A 15,628-nucleotide genomic window follows, 5' to 3' on the forward strand; every position below is an offset into this window, starting at 1 on the left:
GGTGTGAAATCTTGTTGAGTTTCAAAAAAATCCACCCACACCAAGCATTTCAAACACCTAATAACCAAACTTTTGCAGGGCAAGGGGAAAGTGTCATCTAGCTCCTGCCATCTTGTTGACTCTCTTTTCCTCTACTTCTCTCCTTGCCTTTGGAACACATTTATCTTATTTTCACTCTGGAATTTTAAAAACTTTCTCTGAAGCCTTAGTTCTAGTCAACATGCCTGGTCCACAGGAAGTCACCTAACTTTGGAAGCTATACTAGGTATTTTCTCAGCTAAGGAGATTATCTTAGATTCTCATTCTGACTAGTAAGACAGGGATATTCTTCTTGTATCTTCTGCTGAGAAAAATATTTGCAGCATTTTGCAAATTTATCACCTAAATTCTCTCCCCAAAGTGGGTGTGAAGAAGGCAAAACGTGCTATTATCTGTGGTACCAGGGAATCAGAGCCCATCCATCCACCTACACAGCTCTCTCCCAGGCAGTGGTTCTCAAATCTTAGTGTGCATTAGAACCACGTGGTAGGCTTATTTAAAAGACTCCTGGGCCCCACACTGGAGTTTCTGATTCAGGGGTGGGGCGGGACAGGGTTTTGCATTTCTAAGTGGTTCCCAAGGTGATACTGATGCTGCTGGTGACTGCAGATTAAGTCAAACGCTGAGGAGCTTTTAAAAATGTCTATGTTCAGGCCACATACCAGACAAATTAAATTTGAATCTCTGGGGATAGATTCTGGGCCTTGTATTTTTAAAATCTCCTCCAGTAATTCCAATGTGCAGCTAAATTTGAGAACCTGTGCCCTGTGGGATTGAATAAAACTCTTTGGGCCCTGTTATAGTAGACGCTCAGGAAAATCCCTTTTATGGGACTTGAGGCTATCTATACTATATATAATTATTTTCCTACTCATGGGAAGCAACTAGGAGCAAGAGATGGTGATTATTGGGAATTGTGCTTAAACAAGAATCTGTGTTTTTTTTCCTAGGAAAGCTGCACACCTACTTTGAGACAATATTTGCAAACTACCTGGCAAAAGCCTTTCTTTCTTTCTTTAGAAATCATATTTGCTTCTTTTATTTTAGGAAGGAAAGAAGGAAGGGAGAGAAGGAAAATGAGAAGGAGGAAAAGAGGAAGGACAAAAGATCTGGCTCAAATGAAGTAAATGCACTGTGAACTTATCCCTAATACACCAGTTCTGCCCAAGAGAAGTAATAAATGGCATTCCATTCAAAGATGTGCAAAGCCACCTAAGCTACAAAGCTGAAGCCTGGAGCAGCATAGATGATATCCAGGTCTTGCATGGCCTTGTATTTGAAGTGGAATAAAAGACTGATACCATTATTGGTATCTTGCAATCTTGATCTCATTGCAAACAAAAGAATCAAATTAAGGACTAGCCCAAAGAGGAAAGGCATCCCTAATTTTGGCAGGCCCTAGGTTAGGCTCCTTTTGGAAAGCTGTTTCCATTTCATGCAGTTGCTCAGACTGGGGAGAGCTGGTTTCCTCTAGCTTAACTCAATTATGCTGCCATCTTACATCTGCCTGGAAATGTATGGCCCTTGATTATTAGAATTGTGGCAGAATTAGAGTTTAAGGATGACCAGGAGAGAAGGCTGAATCTCCAGCCTGTTTTCCTTCACATTTTTTCCTATGCACAGATCTTGCTTCAGAGGAAGCAAATTAGTTGGTCTAGTTTGCATTTAGGGCTTCAGGTTTGTTCTGGGGAGTCTTTTCACCAGAGGATGAGATCTACTTTTCTCCACTTCTGGAGTTCTTGCTTGTTGGAAATTGGACATCAAGGAGCTGAATCATATTTAAATCCATTGCAGTTGCTTATGTCTGAACAGGTGCCTCAGAGTCCCAACTTGTTCAGTTTTGTTTCCTGAGAGCAGCCAGTGTTTTTTCCTCTCTTCTCTTCTTCCTGAATTATCTTCTTTAAGACTGAAGATGCTGAGGACCCTTCTGGAATCTTGTGAAATAGAACTCCCTCAGGAATGCTTCACTATAGTGAAGTTTCCATAGTTCTTATATGACTTGTTACAATAAAACTTTACTCTCCAAGCTGTTCAAAAACCCCTTGGTTTTTACTCATTGCAAAAATCTAGTCTTACTATGTATGAAGAGAGCTTTTCTCCCTCTCATTGGTCCACAAATCCCTATGGTTCTAAACCATAGGGACACCTAAACCCTTTTCAAGTGATAGATGTTTAGTCAGATGTATGGGCAACTTTGACATTATACGTGACTTCTGTCACTGGGACCTGTTAACTCGCTAATTTCCTTTCTTCACTGACTGTGTCCTACTAGTCTCAACACTGTAGTGACCTGTTATATAACCAGAACTCAAAATTCTCCTTTCCAATTCCTGGTCCTTCCCAGGAATACCTCTGGTTTTTCAATAAACAGCAGCCTATACCAGAGGCTCCAATGCTTACACAGTAGTAATCTCACAAGAGGGGCCAGGTCTCTACGAGATCTGCCTTGGTGCGCAGGCAGAGCTTTGCATCTGTCCAGGAGACAGACTGAACCTCTTTGCCCCTTCCAGTACAATTTTTTGAAAAAACTGCAGATGCAAACTAGTATATATAGAATGGATAAACAGCAAGGTCCTACTTAATAGCACAGGGAACTATATTCAATATCCTGTAATAAACCAAAATGGAAAAGAATATAAAAAAGAATATATATATGTATAACTGAATCACTTGGCTGTACATCAGAAACTAACACAACACTGTAAATCAACTAGACTTCAATAAGTGTAGCTAAGTCCAGCTAAGTCAGTCCCCAAAGCCTGGAGTGGTTAGAGAAGCCCGCAGGGAAAAAACAGACATTTCAGTTCAGTTTCGAAGACCTAGAATTTGAAGAGTTGTAGGGGAAGTTAAAAGTACATTCCTGATGGAGGATCATTGGGAACTACACTGTCTCATCGCAGACTGCTCTTGAACACAACACAGCTTCTCACACCAGCTCCTGGTACACCGGGACCGCAAACAGAACGCACCCGACAGCTGAGGAAACCTCTCCTGGAGCTGCGGGGCTCAAATCCCGCAAGCCGGGAACCTCCGGAGAGAACCGACTCTCCCCACTTCCGCTTCTGGCTCCTCAGGCTCCGCCTTAGCGGAAGCGGTCTGTAGGGGAAGAAAAGAGTGAGACTCGCTCGATGGCGCAGGCGCGATGTGGGCTGATGGGATGGCGCTGCCGGGACCGCTGAACAGGTATCTTCTGCTCATGGCACAGGAGCACCTGGAGTTCCGCCTGCCGGTAAGCGCCGCAGTGACCTCCACCTCTTTCTTCTGTAGAGGACGGCGGGGTGGAGGTTGGTGTGCGGGCGGAGGCGACCCACGCAGTCCGAACCCGCGGGCATTGGGGGTCTGTGCTTGTCGGGGAGGTCATGCGTCCCCCCAGTCCCTGGGCCCCTGGTATTGGTCTGAGCTCTGCGGAGGGTATGCGAGAGAAGTCCGAGACAGCCTCTCAGCCTTGCTAAGCATTTTCATTCATTCTTAAGCCCATGTGCCAGGTACCGGAGTCAGGCAGGTGAATATGACCGGTCCTCTCTCTCCTGGAGCTCTTCATCTAGAGAATAGAGACAGCTGACAGAAGTGCACAGGGTAGTGTTTTAAGTATCGAATATGCGGGTCAGGTTTCGTGGGGGTTGGCATAGTGATGGTGATGGTGGGTGGTAGGGTTAGATGATGGAAAAGTTGGGGAAATTGTTTTATTTATTCATTCAAGAAACATTTTCAGAGTACCTGTAATCGAATATTCTGGACGCTGGGGATATAACGATGACGGAGTTTCTATCTTCAAGGAGTTTACTGTTTAGGCTAAGGGGTGAGCAGATGCATAAACATAGCACTATGAAATAACGTTGGTAAGTGCAGTGATAGGTAGGGAAATATCAGCATATAGAAGGGAAATATGACCCACCTGAGGGGGTGGGTGATGTTGGCCATTAAGATGGCTCCCAGGACGGCATGACACTTTAACTGTAACCTAAAGAAGAGTAGGAGTTAGCCAGGCCAAGGAGAGACATAAGTAAATTAGAATTACAAGCTATTCATTATTACGGGATTACCAAATATATATAGCAAAGAATGACAAGAAGAGAGCAGGAGAGGAGGGTAGGGTTCAGAAAATGCAAAGCCTTAGATACTCTGGATCTTAGAAGGGGGCTTTATTGAAGAATTTTAAGGAAGTGACAGAATCAGATTTTTTTTAAAGAAATCACTTTGGCTGCAGTACGGAGGATGGATTTGAGCAGAATAAGGTGTTAGGAGTTGAGTCTCTTGGAATAGTCTTGTTAATAAATTAAGAAGGCCTGAACTAGGGCAGGGGGTAAGAGGATGGAATAGACTGGGGAAATATTTAGGTGGTAAAATCACCAGGGCTTGATGATTGATTGAAGGTGAGGGCATGAGGGACCAATCAAGGATGATTGCTGGTATGGATATAAGGGTGCTTCCACTTAAAATAGAGAGCACAGGCAGCTGTATGATTTAAATTTTGGTTATGCTGAATTTGTTATGCTTGTGTAACATCAAATGGAGATGACCAGGAGGCAGTGAATATGAGTATGCACAGATGTTGATACAGATTCATGTACTGGTAATTAATATTTGGGAGTCTTCTGTATATGAACTCTAGGAGAGAAAATGAAATTATTCAGAGAAAGCATAGCTTCAAAAGAGTGGTGGGCCAAATGCAGGTACTTGGAAGCATTGATATTAAAGGGAATTGGGAAAAGGAGGTCATGAAGAAGATAGGCAAGTGTCAGAATAGGAAGTATGTGAAACCATAAAAATCAAGAGGGCAAAGTTTTAGGATTTTGCTAGAGTGGTTGTGTAGTTTTAGGCGAAGAAGCCAGATTGCTTGGTTTAGTGGTCACTGGAAAATGAGGAAGGGGAGATAGACTGCTCTTAACATAAGAAGGGAAAATAAGAAATTGGTTAACAGTTTGAGTGGGCCCTAGAGTCAAGGGAGGATCCCTATCCCTGTTGGAGAAATTGGCATGTTTGTAGGCTGAAGGGGAAAATGGATATAAGGACACAGTGGGAGGTGTTGGCCTTTCAGTAGAAGGGGAACGTGGGCAAAGGAGACTTAAGATGGGTGTGGGTAGTTGCCTGAGGGCCTGTTTTTTGGGTAATGAATGAGTCAAGGTTATTTCTTGAAAGATGGGGGACCAAGAGATTAAATGGAGAAATTGAGAAAAATAGTAAAATCTGAAATAATCATTGAGAGCAAAGAGGGAGCTGATGAGCTACAACAGTTGAGTAGAGAAGAACTCAGGTGTTACAGCGAGGCTGAAAACCCAACTGAGGGTGAAGAGCATGTATTTGTAATTGTGCCAAGATTCTGTGATTTTCTTCAGTTGTGTTCAACTCACTGGCCTTAGGAGTTTTGAAGGAAGATTGTGGCATTGATTCAGGACTAATGTGTTGCTGGGCAGGTGCGTTGATAAGATGGGGTGCAAGGACATAGAGTTTCATGGAAGAAGTAATATTTTAATTAGATCTTAATTGATAAAGGAGATATTCTGGGGATGAAGAGGACCAGAAAGCCCATTTCAGTGAGAAACGAAAGCAAGTGTAGAGACACAGAGGGATGGTTGATTATGGTGGTTTGTGTGTGGAATGTGAGGGGAAGGAGGATGAAGTAATGGGCACTGAGGCTAGAGAGGTGGGTAGGATCCAGATTTTGGAGTGTTATGAAACCATTGGAAGGAATTTGGATTTTGTTTTAGATTTAACGGAGAGCCATTGACTCTTTTTTTTTTCCTTTTTAAGCCAGAAAGTGACAAACATTTTTTCTTTTTAAATCACTAAGTGACTAGCAATCATTTGTGTTTTTAAAAGATAGTTCTGGAATACCAGAGAAAGGATACCACTTAGAGGATACTGGGGTGGAACTAGAGAGAAGCCAAGGAGGGTGAGTGCCTATAGTCAGATGATGCAGGGAGAATGGAGTGGTTAGGCTGCAGTCTTAAAAATAGCATCCCTAGTATTTGCTGGTTTTACCTGTTTTTTCTTTCTTAAATTCTTCTTGGAATCTTTCCCTTGTGCCAGTTTAATCTTCCAAAAGCTCAGCCCTCTCTTCTGTCTCCATCATCCCAAGGCTGAAACTCTAGTCTGGCATTCAAGGCCTGCAGTTGCATGGTTTTCTCCTCTGTATCCTCCTACCCCCTCCTCCCATGAACAGTGCAGCCAAAATAGACTTCCCCATTATTCCCTGAATGATGCCCTCTTGTTTAGGTCTTTCCTATCCCACACTTCATTTTACTGATTTTATATAGTCAATATTCATTTAGATTTGCCCACATATTTGTTTATTTTAGGTTTATATTTTTTACTTGATTCTTTTTCAAATGTGCAATTTCCTTTTTTAAAAAATCCTCTACCAAAATTCTTAATTTTGTCTTTTATCCCCTTCAATATAGAAAGCACAGTTATGTTAAAGTATGTAATTGAAAAAAGGGGTCCTATGGGTCTATTTCTTTTATGTATTGTTTCTTTTGGTTCTTTTTCATATGTGTGCTGGGTGTTTGTTAAATATATACCAGATATATTTGAAAATTTATTTGAAAAAATAAGTGAGGGCTAGGATGATGTAAATCCTCTTGAAGAATATAGGAGCATTAACACACTAGGATCACTTGAACTCATTTTCAGCCATTAAGTTCTGTTTCTGTTCTGATTTGCACATACTGCTAGTGTGTATAGCTTTTGGGGAATGCCAGTCTAAACTGGGTGGTTTATCAAACTTCCTTTCCTTCTCATTGTTGGCCCTATCCTCTTTTTGTTCCTCTAGCTCCATTAAGCTGTCAAAAGGGCTGTCCACCCTCATAGCTGCTTTTGGAATTGGTAAATATCCCAGGGAGAGAGTGACTGCACCTTGAGATTTCTGTCCTCTCCTGGATCTTGGTTTGGTAATACTTGTAATCTCTTGATGCCTTCAAGCAGAAGTCAGGTTTTTAAAAAAAATTCTTTTCAGCAGGAGGCTTAATCTGAATCACCTAGTTTGCCATCATTGGAAGTGAAAGTCCTCTCTCTGTACAGATTTTCCCTGTGTTTCAGGGCTTAAGTGAGTTTCCATTGAAACTTTTCTTCGAAAACTGAAGTAATCTTTTCTTCCTTTGTACTCTGGTACAATACTTCTTTGCTTCTTTAAGGGCACTCACTGTTGTACACCTCACTTTTCAGTTACTGGATTAAATGTTAGTTCTAGTAGAGCTTAAGCTCCCTCAGGATAAATATATATTTATCTTTACATAGCTCAGTGCCTTGCATATATTAGTTGTTTAATAAATACTGAATTGAGTGAAATAGGATCTCTTCAGGGAAGGCACTCAAAAGGACAGTCTACACTTTTGGACCCATCTACTGTATGAGAACTGCTAGGCAGGAAAGCTATAATGAGTAGATGCCTTTATGATTTAAAATGAAAGATTGAGTGCAAGTGTGGTCTGGTTTTAGCTCTGTGCGGTTAATCAGGGCCAGTTTTAGTTGGCAGCTGCCTTGTTGTACTAAAAGTAAAATTCAGACCCCTGGGTTTTATTTCTGGTTCTAAAGCAAACTAAATGGATGAAAGAGTGGCTAAAAGAACTGAAAAGCTCATATGAATTAATGCATCAGGTATGCATCAGATCATGCCATATTTTTATATCCAATGTCTAATATAAATTCTTCTGTTCCTGATGTAAAAAGATCCTCAACTGGAAAGTGAATTTGCCATATGATGAATCTTGTGTTTTGGGCTTCCCTGGTGGTGCAGTGCTTGAGAGTCCCCCTGCCAATTCTGGGGACACAGGTTCGTGCCCTGGTCTGGGAGGATCCCACATGCCGCGGAGCGGCTGGGCCCGTGGGCCATGGCTGCTGAGCCTGCGCGTCCAGAGCCTGTGCTCCGCAACGGGAGAGGCCACAGCAGTGAGAGGCCCGTGTACTGCAAAAAAAACAAAACAAAACAAAACAAACTTGTGTTTTGATTTTTCCAAGTAGGTTGATGTTGTAGTTTAATATGTGTTTTGCTTTTAAATTTGAAACTTGTATTATCACATTTACTCTCACTTTAAATCATTGCTTAGATCTTAGGTAATGGTGCTAATCCTATGCCGTAAAATTTCCAATAATTCTCACTTTAAAAAAAAAACTCTTAGAACCTTTGTGCTTTAACCTGTTGCTAATTTCTAACAAAGTATTCCAAGAGCAGCACACTTTCCTGTTTTAAATGTAAAGCTGATTTCATAATATGGTTTAATACAGAATGAACAATAATCATTCTAGGTCAAGAGACAATCTATAACTTCATTTTTTTCTTTAAAGTATTATAACTTTGTCAGTCTCGCTTGATTTCTTGACTCACTGGACTTTAAGGATAGTGTTGGTCATCATCAGCTTGATTCCTTTAATAAAAAAAACAAAACAAAACAAAACAAAACAAAACCCCACAGCTACTATTTGGAAGAACTGAAGAACAAATTGTGGTCTGACTCTGAGGACCAGTGATGCATTCTGTTCAAATTTGTGTCACCCATGTTGCAAAATGACTTTAGGACTACCTTCAGTGATTTACTGATAGTCTATGCTAGTTCTTGGTCTGTCCATGTGATTCAACTGAGTTCAGCACCTTCTAAGGCCAGGGATTAAAAAAATGGTTTGTTGCATAGAAAAAAGGGAAAACAGAGAAGGTACTAGTTGTTCAAACCTCCCATTCTTCTTGGTCTTGAGGTGGAGGACTTTCATGGTCTGGGTGTACATTCTCTCGTGTTGGCTGTGGTTCCTGATGGGCTTGGTGTTAAACGTTCCTTCCCCTAGTTTGGACGAAAGGGGATTGTAGGCACCCCGCAGTGGGGACACTTATCTCTCATTAGGTTTACTCCTCTGTAAGACCTATACAGAGGAGTGGGATTCTACCTGTTTTATGTTATTTGGGGAAGCAAAATTTGTAAGTAGTATAAATCATAAAGTTTGTATAATCATCCTGTGTTTATCAGTACAGTGATTGCTTCATAGACTATACATACTATCTGAACAGATTTCAAATTTGCATACCTGATGTTTTAAAGTAGCTTTTGTATTCTCTTTCTAGTTCTGTAATTTTATCCAGAAAAGAGGTTAATGTACTATAACTTGTACATAATGAATCCACAGTGATGCTTCCTAGTTAATCACTTTTCTTTTTTTAAATTTAACAAATATTTATTCATCTAATTAACTGGACAAGACAACAGAGTTAATGTCTAAAGGCACTCCTGACATTTGGTAAAAGTGTATTCTTCATCTTTTAGTCTTTTAATCATAAATTAATACATTACTAATGATTTTAGTTTCTAGAAAAAGAATGGTTCCAAATGCAGGTTGTAAACAAATATAGTAAAAATAATTTTCTGTGCTAGTAATCAAAAAATTAAAATAACAAGTTAAAAGTATTATTTTTAAATCTACTTAATTAACAAAAACAGTACAACATCCAACTGAGCAGTAGTGAAGGCAAATTGATACTCTCACCTTATAATTTAGAACAGTCCTTTAAGAAAGTGTTTTGGGAGTGGCTTCAAGATGGCAGAGGAGTAGGCGTGGAGATCACCTTCCTTCCCACAAATACCTCAAAATTACATCTACATGTGGAACAACTCCTACAGAACACCTACTGAATGCTGGCAGAAGACGTCAAACTTCCCAAAAGGCAAGAAACTCCCCACATACCTGGGTAGAGCAAAAGAAAAAACAGAGACAAAAGAATAGGAATGGGACCTGCCCCTCTGGGAGGGAGCTGTGAAGGAGGAAAAGTTTCCACACACTAGGAAGCCCCTTCACTGGCAGAGATGGGGGTGGTGAAGGGGAAGCTTTGGAGCCACAGAAGAGAGTGCAGCAACAGGGGTGCGGAGGGCAAAGTGCAGAGATTCCCACACAGAGAGTTGGTGCCGACCAGCACTCACCAGCCCGAGAGGCTTGTCAGCTCACCCCCTGGTGTGGGTGGGGGCTGGGAGCTGAGGTTCAGGCTTCGGAGGTCAGACTCCAGGGAGAGGACGGATTGGCTGCCTGAACACAGCCTGAAGGGGGCTAGTGTGCCACAGCTAGCCTGAAGGGAGTCCAGGAAAAAGTCTGGACCTTCCTAAGAGGCAAGAGACCATTGTTTTGGGGTGCACAAGGAGAGGGGATTCAGAGCACCGCCTAAACGAGCTCCAGAGATGGGTGCAAGCCGTGGCTATCAGCACGGACACCAGAGATGGGCATGAAATGCTAAGGCTGCTCCTGCAGCCACCAAGAAGCCTGTGTGCAAGCACAGGTCACTATCCACACCTCCCCTCCCGGGAGCCTGTGCAGCCTGCCACTGCCAGGGTCCCATGATCCAGGGACAACTTCCCTGGGAGAACACACGGCACACCTCAGGCTGGTGCAATGTCACACTGGCCTCTGCTGCCACAGGCTCGCCCCGCATTCTGTACCCCTCCCTCCCTCCAGCCTGAGTGAGCCAGAGCCCCCGAATCAGCCGCTCCTTTAACCCTGTCCTGTCTGGGCGGAGAACAGATGCCCTCAGGCGACCTAAACGCAGAGACGGGCCAAATCTAAAGCTGAATCCCAGGAGCTGTGCGAACAAAGAAGAGAAAGGGAAATCTCTCCCAGCAGACTCAGGAGCAGCGGATTAAATCTCCACAAGCAACTTGATGTACCCTGCATCTCTGGAATACCTGAATAGACAATGAATCATCCCAAACTTGAAGCAGTGAACTTTGGGAGCAACTGTAGACTTGGGATTTGCTTTCTGCATCTAATTTGTTTCTGGTTTTATATTTATCTTAGTTTAGTATTAAGAGCTTATTATCATTGGTAGATTTGTTTATTGATTTGGTTGTTCACTTCCTTTTAAAATTTTATATATATATATATATATTTTTTTTTTTTTGCTTTTTCTCTTTTTGTGAGTGTGTATCTGTATGATTCTTTGTGTGATTTTGGCTGTATAGCTTGGCTTTTGCCATTTGTCTTAGGGTTCTGACTGTCTTTTTTTTTTACTCTAGTTTTTTAGCACTTGTTATCATTGGTGGATTTGTTTTTTGGTTTTGTTGCTCTCTTCTTTCTTTCCTTTTTTTAATTACTTTTAAATTTTTAATAGTTTTTTTTTTCTATTTTAATTATTTTATTTTATTTTTTCCTTTCTTTCTTTCTTTTTTTCCCTCCCTTTTCTTCTGAGCCGTGTGGCTGACAGGGTCTTGGTGCTCCGGCCGGGTGTCAGTGCTGAGCCTTGGAGGTGGGAGAGCCGAGTTAAGGACATCGGACCACCAGAGATGTCCCGGCCCCACGTAATATCAATTGGCAGAGGCTCTCCCAGAGATCACCATCTCAACGCTAAGACCTAGCTCCACTGAACAACCAGCAAGCTACAGTGCTGGACATCCTATGCCAAACAACTAGCAAGACAGGAACACAAACCCACCTTTAGCAGAGAGGCTGCCTAAAATCATAATAAGTTCACAGACATCCCCAAACACACCACCGGATATGGTCCTGCGCACCAGAAAGACAAGATCCAGCCTCATCCACCAGAACACAGGCACCAGTTCCCTCCACCAGGAAGCCTACACAACCCACTGAACCAACCTTACCCACTGGGAGCAGACATCAAAAACAATGGGAACTACAAACCTGCAGCTTGTGAAAAGGAGACCCGAAACACAGTAAGTTAAGCAAAATGAGAAGACACAGAAATACACAGCAGATGAAGGAGCAAGGTAAAAACCCACCAAACCAAACAAATGAAGAGGAAATAGGCAGTCTACCTGAAAAAGAATTCAGAGTAATAATAGTAAAGATGATCCAAAATCTTTGAAATAGAATGGGGAAAATACAAGAAACATTTAACAAGGACCTAGAAGAACTAAAGACCAAACAAACAATGATGAACAACACAATAAATAAAATTAAACATTCTTGAGAAGGAGTCAATAGCAGAATAACTGAGGCAGAAGAATGGTAAGTGACCTGGAATATAAAATAGTGGAAATAACTCCTGCAGAGCAGAATAAAGAAAAAAGAATGAAAAGAATTGAGGGCAGTCTCAGAGACCTCTGAGACAACATTAAACATACCAACATTTGAATTATAGGGGTCCCAGAAGAAGAAGAGAAAAAAAAAAGTGGGACTGAGAAAGTATTTGAAGTGATTATACTTGAAAACTTCCCTAATATGGGTAAGGAAATAGTCAAGTCCAGGAAGCGCAGAGAGTCCCATACAGGATAAACCCAAAGAGAAACACGACAAAACACATATTAATCAAACTATCAAAAATTAAATACAAAAAAAAAATATTAAAAGCAGCAAGGGAAAAGCAATGATAAACATACAAGGGAATCCCCATAAGTTTAACAGCTAATCTTTCAGCAGAAACTCTGCAAGCCGGAAGGGAGTTGCAGGACATATATAAAGTGATGAAAGGGGAAAACCTACAACCAAGATTACCCAGCAACGATCTTATTCAGATTCGATGGAAAAATTAAAACCTTTACAGACAAGCAAAATCTAAGAGAATTCAGCACCACCAAACCAGCTTTACAACAAATGCTAAAGGAACTTCTCTAGGCCAGAAACACAACAGAAGGAAAAGACTTACAATAACAAACCCAAAACAATTAAGAGAATGGTAATAGAAACATACATATCGATAACTACCTTAAATGTAAATGGAGTAAATGCTCCAACCAAAAGACATAGACTGGCTGAATGGTTACAAAAACAAGACCTGTACATATGCTATCTACAAGAGACCCACTTCAGACCTAGGGACACATACAGAATGAAAGTGAGGGGATGGAAAAGGATACTCTATGGGAATGGAAATCAAAAGAAAGCTGGAGTAGCAATTCTTATATCAGACAAAATAGACTTTAAAGTGAAGAATGTTACAAGAGACAAAAGACACTACATAATGATCAAGGGATCAGTCCAAGAAGAAGATATAACAATTGTAAATATTTATGCACTCAACATAGGAACATCTCAATACATAAGGCAAATGCTAACAGCCATAAAAGGGAAAATTGACAGTAACACAATAGTAGTAGGGGACTTTAACACCCCACTTTCACCAATGGGCAGATCACCAAAAATGAAAATAAATAAGGAGACACAAGCTTTAAATGATACATTAAACAACATGGACGTAATTGATATTTATAGGACATTCCATCTAAAAAAGAGTAACACTTTCTTCTCAACTGCTCATGGAACATTCTCCAGGATAGATCATATCTTGGGTCACAAATCAAGCCTTGGTAAATTAAAGAAAATTGAAATAGTATCAAGTATCTTTTCTGACCACAGTGCTATGAGACTAGATATCAATTACAGGAAAAAAATCTGTAAAAAATAATAATACATGGAGGCTAAACTGTACACTACTGTATAACCAAGAGATTACTGAAGAAATCAAAGAGGAAATAAAAATATACCTAGAAACAAATGACAATGAAAACACAATGACCCAAAACCTATGGGAAGCAGCAAAAGCAGTTCTAAGAGGGAAGTTTATAGCAATACTGTCCTACCTCAGGTAACAAAAAATATCTCAAATAAACAACCTAACCTTACACCTAAAGCAATTAGAGAAAGAAGAGCAAGAAAACCCCAAAGGTAGCAGAAGGAATGAAATCATAAATATCAGACAAGAAATAAATGAAAAAGAAATAAAGGAAACGATAGCAAAGATAATTAATCTTAAAAGCTCGTTCTTTGAGAAGGTAAACAAAATTGATAAACCATTAGCCAGACTTAAGGGAGAAGACTCAAATCAGCAGAATTAGAAATGAAAAAGGAGAAGTAACAACTGACACTGCAGAAATTCAAAGGATCATGAGAGATTACTACAAGCAACTATATGCCAATAAAATGGACAACCTGGAAGGAATGGACAAATTCTTCGAAAAGCACAACCTTCTGAAATTGAACCAGGAAGAAATAGAAAATATAAACAGACCAATCACAAGCACTGAAATTGAAACTGTGATTAAAAATCTTCCAACAAACAAAAGCCCAGGACCAGATGGATTCACCGGCAGGTTCTATCAAACATTTAGAGAAGAGCTAACACCTGTCCTTCTCAAACTCTTCCAAAATATAGCAGAGGGAGGAACATTCCCAAACTCATTCTACATGGCCACCATCACCCTGATACCAAAACCAGACAGAGATGCCACAAAAAAAGAAAACTACAGGCCAATATCACTGATGAACATAGATGCAAAAATCCTCAACAAAAATACTAGCAAACAGAATCCAACAGCACATTAAAAGGGTCATACACCATGATCAAGTGGGATTTATCCCAGAAATGCAAAGATTCTTCAATATATGCAAATCAATCAATGTGATACACCATATTAACAAATTGAAGAATAGAAACCATTTAATCATCTCAGTAGGGCTTCCCTGGTGGCGCAGTGGTTGAGAATCCGCCTGCCGATGCAGGAGACGCGGGTTCGTGCCCTGGTCCGGGAAGATCCCACATGCCGCGGAGCAACTAAGCCCGTGAGCCATGGCCGCTGAGCCTGCGCGTCCGGAGCCTGTGCTCCGCAACGGGAGAGGCCACAACAGTGAGAGGCCCGCATACCGCAAAAAAAAAAAAAAAAAAAAAAATCATCTCAGTAGATGTAGAAAAAGCTTTTGAGAAAATTCAACACCCATTTATGATAGAAACCCTCCAGAAAGTAGGCATAGAGGGAACTTACCGCAACATAATAAAGGCCATATATGACAAACCCACAGCCAACATCGTTCTCAATGGTGAAAACTGAAATTATTTCCACTAAGATCAGGAACAAGGCAAGGTTGCCCACTCTCACTATTATTATGCATAGTTTTGGAAGTTTTAGCCACAGCAGTCAGAAAAGAAAAAGAAATGAAAGGAATCCAAACTGGAAAAGAAGTAAAGCTGTCACTGTTTGCAGATGACATGATAGTATACATAGAAAATCCTAAAGATGCCACCAGAAAACTACTAGAGCTAATCAATGAATTTGGTAAAGTAGCAGGATACAAAATTAATGCACAGAAATCTCTTGCATTCCTATACACTAATGATGAACAATCTGAAAGAGAAATTAAGGAAACACTCCCATTTACCATTGCAACAAAAAGAATAAAATACCTAGGAATAAATGTACCTAAGGAGACAAAAAACCTGTTTGCAGAAAACTATAAGACACTGATGAAAGAAATTAAAGATGATACAGACAGATGGAGAGATATACCATGTTCTTGGATTGGAAGAATCAACATTTTGAAAATGAATATACTACCCACAGCAATCTACAGATTCAGTGCACTCCCTATCAAACTACCAATGACATTTTTCACAGAACTAGAACAAAAAATTTCACAACTTGTATGGAAACACAAAAGACCCCAAATAGTCAAGGCAATCTTGAGAAAGAAAAAGGGAACTGGAGGAATCAGGTGCCCTGACTTCAGACTATACTGCAAAGCTACAGTAATCAAGACAGTATGGTACTGGCACAGAAACAGAAATATAGATCAGTGGAACAGGATAGAAAGCCCAGAGATAAACCCACACACATATGGTCACCTTATCTTTGATAAAGGAGGCAAGAATATACAATAGAGAAAAGACAGC

General features: G+C 40.7%; 1 protein-coding gene across 2 annotated transcripts in view; it reads left to right on the forward strand.

The window, feature by feature from the left end:
- Nucleotides 1-3,138: 3,138 nt before the first annotated feature.
- Nucleotides 3,139-15,628, forward strand: part of TRMT11 (tRNA methyltransferase 11 homolog) — a 63,940-nt gene continuing 51,450 nt past the window's right edge. Inside the window, exon 1 of one of the 2 annotated variants that reach the window (XM_059083315.2) lies at nucleotides 3,139-3,268. In XM_059083315.2, the coding sequence (XP_058939298.1) occupies nucleotides 3,182-3,268 (87 nt within the window). In that variant the 5' untranslated portion in view covers nucleotides 3,139-3,181. Of the gene's footprint in view, nucleotides 3,269-9,519; nucleotides 9,686-15,628 lie in introns of those variants that run through there. The other variant, XM_067010703.1, reaches the window with a different exon arrangement.

Source organism: Kogia breviceps, chromosome 13, assembly GCF_026419965.1.
Source record: "Kogia breviceps isolate mKogBre1 chromosome 13, mKogBre1 haplotype 1, whole genome shotgun sequence".
In the NCBI taxonomy this organism is placed as follows: domain Eukaryota; kingdom Metazoa; phylum Chordata; class Mammalia; order Artiodactyla; family Physeteridae; genus Kogia; species Kogia breviceps.